The sequence below is a fragment of the Lepisosteus oculatus genome, chromosome 2 (assembly GCF_040954835.1).
Source record: "Lepisosteus oculatus isolate fLepOcu1 chromosome 2, fLepOcu1.hap2, whole genome shotgun sequence".
Lineage (NCBI taxonomy): Eukaryota > Metazoa > Chordata > Actinopteri > Semionotiformes > Lepisosteidae > Lepisosteus > Lepisosteus oculatus.
The window spans coordinates 61628304-61644742 of NC_090697.1; the positions used below are offsets into that span (position 1 = coordinate 61628304).

The 16439-nt window shown below is 35.1% G+C and overlaps 1 protein-coding gene across 2 annotated transcripts in view; it reads right to left on the reverse strand.

Moving 5' to 3' along the window:
- The window catches only part of ush2a (Usher syndrome 2A (autosomal recessive, mild)), a 409409-nt gene that overhangs the window by 165066 nt on the left and 227904 nt on the right, over positions 1-16439 (reverse strand). For both annotated transcript variants that reach the window (XM_015346259.2, XM_069180084.1), the window contains exons 38-39: positions 15735-15885; positions 10771-10913 (exon numbers count right to left, since the gene is read on the reverse strand). In XM_015346259.2, the coding sequence (XP_015201745.2) occupies positions 10771-10913; positions 15735-15885 (294 nt within the window). The remainder of the gene's footprint in view (positions 1-10770; positions 10914-15734; positions 15886-16439) is intronic.

Genomic DNA, 16439 nt, shown 5'->3' on the forward strand with positions numbered 1-16439 from the left:
CCCAGTCCACAATGCAGTAATGTGCATGCACAGAGCCTCTGGCCTCCCCAGCCTCATAACCTTCAGAGCTCAGGTTACACAAATGCAATAGTACCTAATAATATAATCAATGCTATTTCCAATTTAATGCACCTTATTGCTGGCATTTTAATTACATTAGTCTCCCACAAAAAGTAAATTGAAATCCTATAAATACATTTTGCATATGAATGATTTCCAGGATCTGTATAGACAATATTTCTAAATGCTTGTTTCTGTCCCCAACAGAGTTTTAAATTACACATTTCAGCTTCTTCTGTTTATAATTCTAACCCAGAGTTTTTCATTTATCTACTCCCTGTTATTGTTATGGGTAATTTTTTACTGCCTCTGTGACAGTAGCTGCCGATTTAGCTCTTTCAACCTTCTGATAAATAAACAATGCACAGATCTGACCTTTAGGTTAACAGGTTTTTATGCTTGCTCCACTCAGCACTCTAACTGATTCAATTACCACAAAGGTTCAGGAGCTTCCATGAATACTGAAAAAGCCCAACCACATGCCTGCATAGGTGTCAAACAGCAAATTCAATGCTGCTCTCTTGAGAAATTCCTTAATTGTAAATAATTTTACCACACGAGACAATCAAGTCACCTTGAATGTGAAATCCCCAATGCCCCCACCCCCTCTACCACCCCTCCCACCCCCCCCATGGCCTATAGAGGCGAAGTGTTATTTAAGCTTTACTGGTCTGTGTTAAAAACTGCAATTTGAAGGGCTGTTAAGTTTTTCAATTGAAATTTCATTTAAGATGCAGGTGCTTTTTATTTTATTGATGCCTTACTGCTCTCGGGGTACAAGCAAGAACACAGTGCAATAACACACGTCGGCCTCAATCAGCCATCAGTAACAATTGTAATTTCAGGACATTCTAGAATACTTAGAAAGCCACTTCAAGAAGTATAAATTGCAAAAAATGTAAGGGAAAACAAGAGTGCAGCCCGCTGAGCCTTTAAATCAGATTTATATGAATTTAGTTAGCACAGTAATAAAAGAAGTCAAAAGACAGGGAAAAGGCTTATTTTTAGAACTACATTTCGACATACAGACTATTTTTTCAAGCTCTCTTGCACTGAAAAGGGTGAACTCTAAACTGAAAAACTTAAACTATAAACAAACCATGCAATCTAAGATTGAATATGTAAGGTTATTAACACTCTATTTATATTTGCAGACTGTTTGCTCTATCTTAAAATTAATCATTACTATCAAATTTTTGTTGAAATATGGTAGCATAGTTTCTCAACTGTGGTTTTGCTGTCTCTGCCTTTTGTGCTCCTGCAGCTGGCACAATGCCCTAATCAGGCATCCCTCCATTACACCCACAGTCTCCCAGTCTGGTGAGGGAACCCAAAGAAACAGATTGTTATCCTGTTTATTATGCACTCTGCTTTTATGCCCCACTCATGGTTCACTCAGCTCTCAGCTGAATCAATCCTCCCATCTGCCTAAGGATTTCCAAGTGGCCGGTTCCTATTCAGTGTTCAACTCTTTTTGTCCACCTTCCTCCTGGTCCACTTGTACCACTGACTCATAATCATCATCTTAAAGGCCTCTGTTATTCTATCCCCTGAATCATCAGACATCCCACCAGTGGATCTCTCTCTTTCTTGCTGTAGCTCTTACTCTCACTGAAACTCATTCCTTCTGAGATCTTCTCTCTTCTGCCCGATCATCAGCACAGTTACTACCAGCCATTGTTATCCTAATAACCACACACAGACACGAGCACACACACTCTCACACCAGGGTTAGGTTCTTTCCCAGAAGCCAACTAACCAACTATACCAGTACATTTTTGGACTGTGGGAGGAAACCAGAGCACCTTGAGGAAACCCAAGCAAATACGGGGTGAACATTAAACTCTACACAGATAGCTCCCCAGAAACTGAGCCCAGAGCTCCAGCGCTGTAATTAATAAATTATTAAAGCTGCTGAATGACTGAATCCCAATGTTTCGTTGAACCTACAGTATACTGTATATATCTAAACTAAATATGTAAGTATTTTTAAACTACTATACCTACTGTATAAGATAAACAATTACATTCTGTAGCATGTGTTCTTAATATCATCTCATTTGTATAACCCCCCCAAAAAAGATGTGAACCTGTTTACTGACTCTTTCCTTTTGAGGTTTGCTATAAAGGAAGATGTTTTGCCCCATTTTGGCTGCCTGAAATTGTCTTTCCTTTCTGCTCTAAGCTTAATCCATGCATTCTTTGAGGGCCTAAATACTGTCAGAAATCGGCACTCAATCATCTATTGGCAACACAACCTATGATCTAGAACTTCATTAAAGCACACCTTTACATTCTGCAGTTCTTCCTAAATTGTATACTTGCATTATTTAAACTTAGGTGGGTAACTGAGTCAGCATGCGTAGGCTGAAAAGGAACAAGTAATAGGTTTATTCCATGCTGAAAAAAAGAAGAAAGAGAACACAACGTTTCGGCCGTGGAGCCTTCTTCAGGTGTGAGAGAGACAGGGCAGTAGGCAAAGGTAAAGTAGCGGGAGAACAAAGGTTGGGAGGGAGGAGGAGTGAGAGGCGGGAGCAGGGGACAGAAAGAGAGGCCAATCAAGAGGTGTGAAGTCACAATGGGTGCAGAGAGGTGTGAAATGAAACTTCCAATTGTATAAACTTAGTTCTTAAAGGGTTCAAAAATGAAGTTTGAGAAATGAGTTAGACAAATGTCCAAACAACTATATGTTACCACAGAACCCTGCAAGCTGTATTTCCTTATTGTTTTTATTTTCTACTCCGATTTCACAACTTCCAACTTAATCTTTAACTCTTATTATTATGAATAGCACACCTCACTAAATGCAGTTTTCTCCATCATAAAGTGGTAATATTGACCAATCAGGACTAGGATTATTTACATTTTAGTAAATAAATATATATTATTTTATATTTTTAAATGAGATGTAAAGGATTTAATACCTAAAATTTATTAATTTATGATTCCTCACTTTGGGTTTTGGAAGCCTATGCAGCTGTGGTTGAGAATTGCACGTATTAAGTGGATCAAAAAAGACAGAGAAATAAACATCTCCCTAAGCGTACAGTTGGTGATGTAGAAAATAGAAAAACTGGTAGTGTCTGTGGTCATGAACATCTTCAATACCAGCACTGGCTGGTTTGATTTCAAATACAAATCACAGGGGATTGTTTTTAACAAAATGCATGGAAGAAGTTGAAGACACAGACATTCACTCATGTCATGATTGGTTATAAAATGAGTAGATCATCATGAGATGTAACTTTGAAGAAGACATTTGGAACTCAGATGAAAGTGAGTTTTAAATCTGACAATAAAAAGGTAGAAAAAAGTCCAAAGACAGACTTACTGCCATGTTTATCTGTTCAATGGCTGGCAAGGAAAGGGAGGTCAACATTGGGAAAGGCAGAACTCAGTCTTTTAAAAATGTGAAATACTTTCTGATCCCCTAAATTCTCAGAGTGTCTGTTTGTACAGTATCAGATTCATAAAAAGGAATCTGATTAAAGAATTGGAAAATAATATTGTAATAATTGTGATATGATCTTGTACAATGTCAAACATATTTACAATCAAATGAATTTAATTATGGTAAATTAATCATTTTTCAATTCAAATAGTGTCAATTCTTTAAAACATAACGAATGATTTAATATTTGATTTCTTTGGCAGCCTAGTTCTAATAATCAATGGTATATAAGAATCAACTGCAAATAAGAGTCAAAGGAAAGATGTGATTCTTGCAAGTGGACTAAATCATATAAGTAGATTATGACAAGGACATTGTTTACACAGCTTATACAGTATGGGTTCTCATATATGTTCCACAGTAGTCATAACACTGTTGTCATTCGAATTAAACTTAAAAACTGACTCTCTGTGGTCATTAAAAATCCCAGGCCATTTCTTGAAAAGAGAAGGGGTGTTACCCCCAGCGTCCTGGCCAAATTTCACATTGGCCTTTTCAAATCCTGGCCTCCTAATAATCTCCATCTATAAATTGGCTTCATTACTCTGCTCTCCGCACTGCTAATAGCTGATGTGTGGTGAACATACTGGCACACTATGACTGCCGTTAAATCATCCAGTTGGGTGCTGCACATTGGTGGTGGTGGAGGGGAGTTCCCATTTCCTGTAAAGTACTTTGAGTGGAGTGTCCAGAAAAGCTCTAAGTAGCTGTTAGGAATTATTATTGTTATATGCTATTAGGTCTACTCTATTATTGATTGATTCCACTCTTGTTGACCTGCTTTTGGGCCCATAGGGTTTCAGAATCTGATTACGATCCCCCACTGGCCAATACTGTATATGCAACAGGGCTCACTGTTACAAATGTGATATAAACCACTTAAAACCTAGGACCCAGTCCTACAGCACAGAGGAGTTCACTGCTGCCTGTAGAATGGTGCTTTATGCTGGACCCGCAAGTGATCAAATGCTGGCAGTGCAGAGCTACAGTACAAGTGTTACATACTGCATATAGCTAACGGGTAACCATATTTTTAAAAATATATAATTTTATTTTACAGATTAAATCTTTTGTTATTTTTCTGAAATAACATTTAGAGTTAAAAAAGGTACAAACAGATTTGTAACACAATAAAGACACTTTTTTGTTTGAACTAGCAGCATGTCTCATTAGACAGAGTTTAGAAGCACACTATAATAATTTCCCAAACAATTTTTTTCTCATTTTAGAGGAAATGTGCTGTTTGAGCATGCAACATTGGAATGCAACATTTTTTAAAATTAATCCTATTAAATTCCTGACAAAAAACTTTGTGTTCAAAACCATTAATGGGTTTTCCTCTTGGTATTCTGTATGGAAAAAACTCTGGTATGGTAAAAATTTGTTCCGATTGAACATCAACAATAAATATGAAATGGTTCAAGCATATTCCACCACCTGTTTGCTGAGCACCCTTCATTGTTTTTTCACATTTGGAGCAGAGGAAGTCAGAGTGTGTGTTACCCACTCTTTAGCGAGTTTCATGGCTGATATTGTCTTTGGACCCAGAGAGGTATGAGTGTTTGGTTTGATGCAATTCAATTTGTTCAATAGTCCAAAGAATTGGAGATACGTTAGACAGATACATATGCTTCTCACTGGAAGAATCATCTGCTGTGTCCCGCTCCTCATTTTCCACAGCCATGCTTTCAGGCAGAGCATCAACATAAGTCAGTAGCACTATACACACCTGCCTACTGCTCGGGACTTTGTAGTTTTTCTCAATGCAGATTCAGGTTTGGAAATTATTCTGGGACTTGAAGAAAAATAAATAAATATTTGACTGTTTCTGGTTGTTTTTAGATGAACATTTTTTTATGTTTCATGCTTCTGTTTAAATTGTAAACATGCATGTAAACATTTTCAAGTCAGAAGGAGGAGCCAGTGCTGTGCTTAGACATCCTGGAGTTTGGCTAGTCTAAAACTGAGAGCTGAGCTGTGGCACAAAATAAACACAGCATACGGATGTCTTCAATACACTCAGGACATGCAACGATATGTAAACAGCAATTCTTCTACAATAAAAGACACTTTTCTGCATTACAAAGTTTATATTCACTGTGGCAACTATAAAAGCTTAGAATGAAGAATTTGTGAATAAAATCACATTAAAATGATAGGCATAAAATTTTAATGGAATGATAAAAGAGAAGAGCCAGAGGTGCTGCTGAATACCTAAACTCATGTGAAGATGTACTTACAGGATTTGTTGGTCTTAGCAAGGTGACGGGAGAGAAAATATAAGCTGCTATTGAAAATCCTCATGCTAATATGACATTACATTCATTAATTCATTTCAATTACTAATAGAAGCCACTGCTGTACATTACCATTCTCTTGTACTTTCATTTTAAGACACTCTATTCTTCCTCAGTAAACAGCATGTCTTTGGCTTTAAATCAGTTTGCAAAAATGACTTGGTAAATACCTGGAAATTACTTTGAATTGAAAAATTTAGAAAGATTCAAAATGCAGTGTAACTTTATAAAAACAGTGATAAAATGGGGAATGCATGAGATCTGAAGTACAATGAGGGAAAATGTACAGTATCTGTTGCTGTTAGTACAGTTAAGCTTTTAATTTTTATTCCACAGCTAAAAAAAGTGGAACAAGAATTGTAAAAAAAAAGAAAAAAAAAGGACACGCATATTACATGATTCTTCATTTTAACCTTGTATGTCCTTTACACTCTCTTTACCCTATACACTGTAACATTATCTTGAAAAATATCCCACTATTGCTTCCATTGTTAATTTAGTACTGGTTTACAAAGTACTATTTCATAGTGATGGGCTATGAAATGTGAAAGCTTTTATTTGCAGTAGAAACCCACTGCCTCTCCAAAACACCTTTTCTGATTCTTCACCCGCCATTTATTCAATTATATTCTAACTCATAGAGAAAATAAACTGTCTTCTGGTACTTATGGATGAGGAAATATTGAAGGACAAAAAAGGTCTAAAGGTCTTGGAGAAACAACATTCTCTCACAAACCCAAATCATTTCAATGCAAATCTTTTCCAGACAACTCTATCTCAATCCTCATAAATGGTCATAAATTTTGCATTTATTTAAATTCAAATGCTTATATTTAGATAGGAATTTATACTCTGCACTGCATTTGTCACTCAGTCCTACGAGTACATAATTATATGTTCATCTAGTACACCATTGTTAAAAATTATAAAACAAATTGACACATATCATTTTGCCTCTATCCAAAGAATAAATTACTACAACCCAGAACAATTGTATAATGTGTTGCAAGATTCATATACATAAATCCTTTACCACATACTTTACTGAAAGAATAAAAAAAAACTTTACTCAAATCTAAATTCAGTGAATAATTTAAGTACTTCTTAATATTTTTCACCAAAGCTACTTTGCATGTTTGATGCAACAAGTTTAATTAATATTCAGAAGTACCATTCAGTGTTAGTGCTACTTTTTTGTTGTGTGATTAAATTATTGTCAAATGAGAACTTATTTACAGTTAAACTTTTAATATATCTTTTTTCTTTACATTTATGAATATATTTCAGCACTGACAGTGAGAATCTAAAAATCTTTGAAGTAATGTGGCTTCACCAGTTTTTATGCAGATCCTGCCAGACATGCTGTAGGGACAGTAAATGAAGATTGTAAGAAATTAAACAAAATGGGTAGTTCTGTGAGATGAAGACCTAGAAAATAGTGCAGCTGGGTACCAAGTGTGTCTGGCACATAGAGCAATGCTGTTTAATTATAAAGTTCTCTTGTCAATATAAATATATGGTCTCAAATAAAACACCTTAAAGCATTTCCGCACACATTTTAAATAATGGCACACATAAACTGAGTTGGTGCAGTTTCAGAATTTTAGCAATTTATGATAGCAGCTACACTGTCATTGTCCTTTATAGACTTGGGCCATGTATACCTTAAGACATTTAAACATTTAGACATTGAAAAACTTTGTGAAATAAAAGTTTTCAGGTGCTACTGGGCAATAATTCAGTATTCCAAAGAAGAGTAGGGAGACTTTCTGCATAATAATGAATAGGTGATAGGCAATAATACAGAGCATTTGAAATGTATGCAAATAGTAGCAGCATAATTATAATATATGTGATAATAGACTCAAGTATAATTAATTTATAACTTACCAAAGAGTCTCTGTTATGAACTCTAATATGATTCTATTATAGTAATTAGACCACAATGACATGATGTAGGTCACCTACAAGATATACACTTCTATGCTGCAGCGTCTGTTGATGTAGACATTTTTATGCTTATCCTAGTTAGTGCAATTGGTATGCATTTTCCTACATAAGTAGACATTAAAAACACATTCATAGCTTAATAAATAGACATATTCTCCTTGGAGTATTCACATTTCCTTTTGTAAACAATGCAGATTTCAAAATAGATATAAATTTTGATTCTTGGTGAATAACAGATCATTAGAATTGGAAAGCAGGCAGCATTTCCGAATACTGTGAGAATACTGTGGCTTACTGTGAGACAATAATAACTGTCTGAAATAGCAAATATTATCTTAAGTACAGGAGTTTTATACAATAGCAGAAAGGGTGAAATAGCAAAAAGAAAATATAGTAGAATAGCAATGTCTTTATTAAAATATTTATAACTGTAGCAATTGTCTTTATGTACACCTCTTTCTTTTTCACAGGCTGCTAACAGGGGTATAAACTTCTTTCTTATACTGTATGTTCAGCATGAGGAGCTTTTTCTTGTCTTGCTTAAGAGAACATTCTTGTACTAACAGGCATTTTGACACCAGGCCTACCTATCTCAGCAAGGTTTAGTGTTCAGCATTAATGGAATCTCTCTGCACAAAGGCAGTTTGGCTCCCCCGGGATTTTAACTAAAGGCTCTCCCTGTTGATAAGTTTGTCAAATCTGCTCTTTCACCACTACAATAAATCTAGCAATTTCACCAGTATTTTTTAAAATTCTGGTAAATATTAGCAAGAGTATTAATATCATGCTGGACATAAAACTAATAGTATACTAATAGTATTTAAAATATCGTACAACCTTATGTACACAGTAAGTGCCAGAGTGACATAAGTGGGAGTAGGACGGTGGCTCAGGACATACAGTATAGTATGTTTACTTGAATTATACGCCTAAAGGCCAGTGCATTTGTATAGTATTGTGTTTTTTCTTTTCTCCTTCATATCTGCTTCTCTTTCTTTATATGGTCTTCCTGCTACCATAAAATAATTGGCACGATGGATGGAGATCATAACACGTTGAGTGACACACTATTTGCACCAGTTACAACACAATGAGAGGTGATGCATAAGGTGAGTGGAGGTGGAGATCAGGCCTGGAACAGATAGATGGAAAAAAGAGAGGAAGTGAAGACATTGCACCACCTCACATATCCATTTGCATGTATGGTCTTCAAGTAGCCCCCATGATCATCCTGACATTCAATCAGATCTGAAGTTCTAGCTCACGTGATGATCTCCTGAGAGTGGGATTGTTTGTCTCTCTTGCCCAGTTTCTTATAGTAGACAGCCAGGACAAGGGAGGTCTAATGGAACAAGTTGATTCATAATTCTGAGGACAAAGGAAAATGCTAGCAAGATACAATATAAGCAATGGGTCAGTCTCAATTTTCAAGTCCTCTGCAGAGAGTGAATTACTCTTGTTAAGCTGTTTACATATTGAGATACTACAGGAATGTATTTACAGCAACTAAGCCACAGAGAGAAATGGAAATAAAAAACATGTTTCAACAGTGAGACACAACCCAGAGGAAATTAGAGGAAAATACACGGATGTTCTTTTAAAAGAGTGTTCAGTAATCACTTTTACTGTACACAAAGCATTGTCCCTGTTGCTGGTGGTGATACCTTGACTGCCTTATGAAACAAAGTAAAGAAAAGATTTCATCCTTCTTGGATGAGATATTTGTATCGATTAGCTTCTAGCAACCAAAAGGAATAAATGGATAGAATAGCCTCCTCTGATTTTTAACTTATCTTATGTTCATATGTAACATCTATTAATGAGAAAAAAAATAAGTCATTGAAAAATATTGGCATTAACGTAATTGTTTTTTTATTCTAATTGAAAACATGTTTCTGTAACTCAGTTATTTAAAAGCAATACATTTAATTTCAATTAAACATCATATTACTGATTAAGCACTTTTTTGCCTGAAGGAGACCATGCACCAAGGGTTCCGCTACCAGATATGTCACACTTTGCATCAAAGACCACATTGCACTGGTATTTCAGAGGTAAAATAGGAGTTCACATTTGACCATGGAAAATGGGACTCCATGTCCTTAAGAAAATCTCACATAAGCACTCTTCAATTCTAAGCAGAGCTTATAATATAAACATTGTTGCTCGCACGATTCTCAGGGATATTTGAGACTTGGTTCATCAGAGTGTTAAAAATCCCATTTGATAGCATAGTTAGTTGATAGATCCCTAACACAGTTAGTAAATCTGAGCAAAGCACAGGAGAGATAACCACAATTTCCTCTTCTACATACTGTAGGTACATAGGATTTGAAAGGTTTCTGTGAACCCTTTGGAACAGTTTTCCTGTTTTCTCTCCTTAAACATCTCCAATCAAAGAACAAAAATCACTTCATATTTAAGCAATCTCAGCAAACTCTACCCAAGTTATTTAAAAACTTTCTAATAATCTAACAATCTAAACAAACTTTCTATTTACACGCATTTCAACAATATGATGTTAAAAAGATGTTTGCCTGTACAATTGCCTTTGCTGAAGAATACTGTATAAAAATACCAAGCTGTTGTAATACATTAGATATTGAGTAAAATGATTCAAACTAAAGATTAACATATTCTAATAATAATGTTAGTCCTCACACTAACCTTACAAGCAATTTATAATTGTTTAAAATGCCAAGGTAGCTTCTTTAATTTTCTGTAAATATTTTGGTGGTGTTGAAACAGGGAGGGAATAAAACATTTATTACACAAATGTACAGACAATGCAAAAACATAAAAAATAATTACAACTGGAATAAACTTTAGAACATTACAACCAGTTTTTTTTCACTATATACTTAACATGGAGCACCCTCGATAACCCCAACTCAGATATCTCTAAATTAAAGATATCTTTAAATGTATCTATTGCAATGTGTCAGTTATCCAAACCCACTTTAACAAATATACTCCCCTTCAGTAATCGGGGTAACACAAGGGGCTACTTACTGTCCTCTGCTGTCACCATTCTGATCCATTCACTGATCCCATTTCCATGTGCATTTGAGATGATCAATCTCAAGTCGTAAGCTGTATATGGCTCCAGGCCCTCAGTTATGTAGCTGAAGGAAGTCGTTGCATTGTCAAAAAGTCTGGAAAAAAAAATCACAGGAATAATCTATTTTAAAGAACTTGCAATATTGTCTAAATATTTTGATTATCAAGTTAATAAATTAATTAAGCAAAAATATTTTATTTTGATTCAGCCCCCGTTTGGATAAACAGCAGCAATGCTTAGTATTGAACTGTTAACAAGATAAGTGGGTATCCAACTTTGCTCTGTAGGTTTTTTCATTGTAACTGATCACACAGCAGAGGGTGATAGCAAGGTACTGTAGTACTTTAACATACTAGCTAGTATGTACCTACTGTACATACAAACTCTGCTTTGCTTGTTGCTATTGACTCTTAAATTTACTGTGCCACACCACCCATAAACTGTTTCATTAGAATCTTTTACTAACTACTTCTTGACTTTCATTTATGCCTACCAAGTGTAATACACCTTCATTTAAATTGCATTGCAGGAACCCCAAATTTAACTTCATATATAGCACGTATTTCATATATCACACATTTAACTCCAGGGTTTAAACCTTAGATAGTATCATGTCTGGAAATTATGCTTTTACTTTTTCTTTTGCTTGGCTAAGTAGTATATACTGTATACCCTGGAGAACAGCTCACTGCAAATTCTTAGCCATTATGTCTTTATACATAAATACAAAACCCTAATCATTAGCACACAATACATACAATTTATTCCTTAAAAGGCTAGAGACAAGTATCACACAAATAAAACCTACTTATCTGATCTTTCCCACAAAATTACATAAGAGAAAGACAAGAGAACTGAAGATTACTGGTCAGTCACCTGAAATAAAGCAATTTCATCTTTCACATGGTGTAAAACTTCTGTTTAAATGAGGTGAATTAAAGACATGAACATGACAAAATAATTTATTTTAAAAGACAATGAAGCATTTACAAGCATGACAGTGAAAGATCGACTGTACACAACAATAATAGTGGAGAACAAGAAACAAGAGACCCCAAATTATTGTAATACCACAAATTATCATGTGAAGCAGATGTAAAAAATATGTTCATTAACTCCATGAGAATACAATGGTGATTTCCCAATAACTCAAAAACCAAAAACATATTTAACAATCCAAGGAACTTGAATAATTGAAGAGTAACTTTCACAAAATTGACAGCTGAGTGAAAACAGCTACACAAAACTCTACTGTATACCTTACTGTCCATGTGCTCAAACCAATGCACCTACCCCCATCAAAGCATTTAACGAGATAGCAAAATAAAATACAATATTTAATCTAATAACAGAAAAACAGAAAAACTAAAAACATTATTCCACAACTCCAAAAAAGGGTGGAGATTAGGCTATCTAAATAAAAAATTTAGAAACATAAAAATGGTTACCAATGAGAGGAGGGCATCAAACATACAGTATCTGGTTCTTCAGCAGTTAATTGATCTAAGGATCATGTTTTTTTTTTTGGGGGGGGGGGCTGTGCCCTTATGACTTCAGTTCAACAGGTCCGCTGGTAGTTAACAATGATAATCATTTTATCAGAAAGTTCAGTACAAACATAATAGGATCATTTCTATACAAACCCTCTGGAAGGTCATACTGTATAGCATTTTTGAGACTGAAATTAGTGGTACTAAATTGGTATCTAAGTTGATCTGACAATACATTATAGATTATTTTTCAACAATAACCCACTTTTAAGAAATATAACTCCCTTACAATGTTTACATTCTGTCAGTAATGCAAGTTTTCTGTATGCACTGCATCAGAATAATAAACAAGCATCTTCAGTAAAACCAGAAAATTAAAACTCCAGCATGCAAGACAAATGCAAATGTGTTATTTAGGTGTCAATCATCTTATCTTTAACTAAATATTGCTTGAATGCCTCACATAACTTGTATATTTGTAAAAAAAATGAAACATTAAAAGCTTTTTATTATTTTGTAAAATCAATTTTAAAAAGCAAGCTAAAAAATGTTTACCACCCTTGTTTTATTGTGTAAATTTGCCACTTAATCCATAACAGCAATAGCAGAATAAGTCTGAATTAATACAATTTGAAGTGGTTGGAAAAATTTATTTTTGAATATCCCTTCCAAAGATAATTTTGGAAATCTTCTTTTATCTAATTTGCAATAGTTTTTTTTTTTAATTTTACAATCAAATGTACCATAAGACTTGATAAATAAATCAAATGAACAATGAAATACATTTCAAAAGGATCCCTGGAAACTAGGGTGATATATAATACATAGGCCTAGTCATTTATTTATTAGAACAGAATGAGAATTCTCCTATTTCTGATTAAATTGCACTTTGTTGTCAAGATGCATGTAATGAATACATATAAGATGCATAACTTTTTATAGAACAGTCTGCAAAAATGGTTCTGGATAGATTAGATATGTAACATTTTATTTGTTTTATTTCGACCTATCCACCTACCATTTACAATAATAATATCCTTTTACAAACCCACCCTAATATTATCTTTCTGTTAGCAAATGTACTATAGTAGTATCATTATTTTTAAATATAATATATAAGTAAATATATTAATTACAACAGCAATGGAGTTCGGAAAGCCTAGTATCCTGTTTCTTACTTGTGACTGTGAGTCTTCTAGCTTTCACACCTCTTTCACTTTCACATAAAGCATAACATTATGAAACAATTTACTGTGAACAAACATGGTTACATTGGCAAGAAATAATGTCGCAGAATATTTTCAGTTAATTGTCAAATCTATATTACTTCACTTGATCAGAAACCCTTTATACATGATTAACTTTGTAGTTTTATTCAGTTTTGTTTTAACTGGCCTGGGCAGACTGGTCCAGCTACTACTACCACTTGTTAACCTTGAAAAAGACTGCAATAAAATCTCATGGTCTTCACTCTGGCTATTCTGAGTATTTGTGTGTATAGATCCTTGACACCTTGGTTGAGAGTAGAGATGTAAACAATCCCAAGCTGTCATGTTAGATTAAAAAAAATGATGTCTGAAAGTGAACAGAAGAGATGTGTAGTGTCAGGGATAGCTGACCAATAAAAACAAGACGTATTCCTGTTTGGTGTATGACTATGCAACCTAGTCATTTTAAAGGGTGCTAGGCCCCTTCATTCCTCTGCAGCAGATTCTTTTCTCCCAGAACCACTAGTACATGCACAGACCAAAATAAGGGAAAAGTAACTTTAAAGTTTCTTATTTTCTGTCGATCACAACAGTTAACTCCATCCACCTAACACACAGAACACACAATGCTACTCATCAACCAGAAGCATTTACTGACAGAACAGTTTTACTGTTCTGAAAAACCCCATGGACCATTTTTATCAAAAGCAATGTCCCCAAGGAAAAGTCCAGGAAATAAAAAAGTCCAGCAGCATTATTTTCTGAACTCAGCTCTGGTCAGTGTCCTGGTGTGCATCCTTACACTACAGCAAAGAGACAGTAAAATGCCAAGCATCCTCCTTAGTTCCAGATGCAGCTTCCTCTGCTGCTCCCAGTATCTGGTGTCTCAGTCCTCTCCAACTGCCATAATGTGTCCCACAAAACTGCCTTCTTCCACAGGTCTCAGTTCTGTCTTGAAGTGCTTCTGACTCTCCCGTTGACTTTCCTACCAAAGCTGGTAGGAAAGCTTTGTAGGCCCAGGACTCCTTCAGGAAATGGCTTTCCAAATATGGCCAAGTGTACTGATGCATTGTTCCATCTGATCCTGTATTTAGGCTCCCCTGTCAATCACAGGTTTGCAACCCCACATATTAATCCTGAATGGTGTTGTAATTGTGTTTAACATACAGCTATACAACCAAAGAGAGATGACAATTGGTTGCTACCCTGGTGCCTTTAAAGGGGAAGGACAGTAAGTTGATGCTGTCAGGACCAATCCACCAAAACCCTGCTCAAAGTCAGAAAGAGAGGAAGACCTGACATTCTGCTCAATGTCTCCAGAGAATGTGAAGATACTGTCCTGGCTTAGGGAGGGGAGAGCTGGTGCCCTCTCCAACAAGCAACCAAACAGAGTGAGCACGGACAAGTAATGATAAAAGGATATTTTACAGTAGGGATAAATCAATCCCCTTGTGTGTTTGGTCTGCCCAATTGTTCATATGTTTGGGCTTGGAGTGATTTGCCTTATACAGTAGCAGGCTTACATGGCTTCCCCAGTCACACTGAGCAGGTGGAGAATTGAATATGTGGTGGATTGCCTCTATAAGCTTATATAGACAGAACACTGATTTCTATGAAGGAGCCACTTGAAGTTACCAAAAAGACAGCAAAAATGATTTTTTGTAAATATTCACCCGGTTACAGTATATGCAATTGTCAATTGTATTAAATACCAGTTAGATTTCATATTGTATGTAATTCTGAAAGCCTTAATACAAAAAAATAATAATAATTCAAAAATACATGCACAATTCTAATTAATGCATGGAAGTATGCACTTCCAGTAGTATGCACAAATCATGGAAACTCCCATATTAATACTTATTTAACCACAAAAGTTGAAAAACTCCATTTTGATAAACAAATTTAGAACCATTAGAAATTGAATAGTGTAAGTATGACATAACGTTTATTTTTAAGTATTACTTATGAAAATAGATCTAGCTGGTAAATGTATTCATTTTATCAAACAGTTACTAAATACTATCTTCCAATTAACCACTGATCTAATTATTTCAAAATTGAGAGTAAACATTTGGGCTATACCAGCCAATCTCAAATGTGTGGCTTTATTTCTCTAATGCTTAGAAAGTCTTTTTAAATGAATTATTTAAAAACAAGACATGCATAGTTATTTAAGTTACAGATATGTTAAGACTACAAAATGTAAAGTCTTACTGTATAATGTCACCAGTGGAATGAGCAGCCTTCATCTGGAGTTGGTATCTGGGCAGGCCTGGAGCGTTGTTGCGAACTGGTGCCGACCACACAACCTGAAGACTGGTTGGGGTGGCAGATGACAGCCTAGGAGGCAGCACACCATCTGGAGCTGTCGAACAACATGGATGAATTAGAGCAGAGCAAACTATGGTGGACATATTTTGGGGAAGAATCGAAATGCTCCTTAAACTGGAAAAACAGTTTCACGGGCTCAGCAGCTTCACTCCTCATGGTCCATTTGATTTAACACTTTCCTTTCTTTTTGACTAAGTGTTCTAGATTCAAGAATAGTTTTGCTTTTGGTGAAGTGAATGTGCATCCAAAATTTAATTAAATTTTGTTGTTGTTGTTGTGGTTTTTTATTTATTTATAACAAGACGGGTTACACTTTCTTCAAATTGAACATCTACTGTACACATAAAGACACAAACAAATGTTCTTTGCCCCCCAGGATAATAGTTATTGAATTTAACTACTTTAAATACATTTGTTCTAAATGTAGACTAAATGAAAATGCAAAACTTATGGGCTTATACAAGAAAGAGTAGAATTTCTTGGGTTAATGCTTAATGTTTAATACAAATGTGGATGTGGACTTTAGATGAATTTTATATGAGCACATTTTCTGTACGACTGAACTTCTAATTATTACAAGTCAACTGC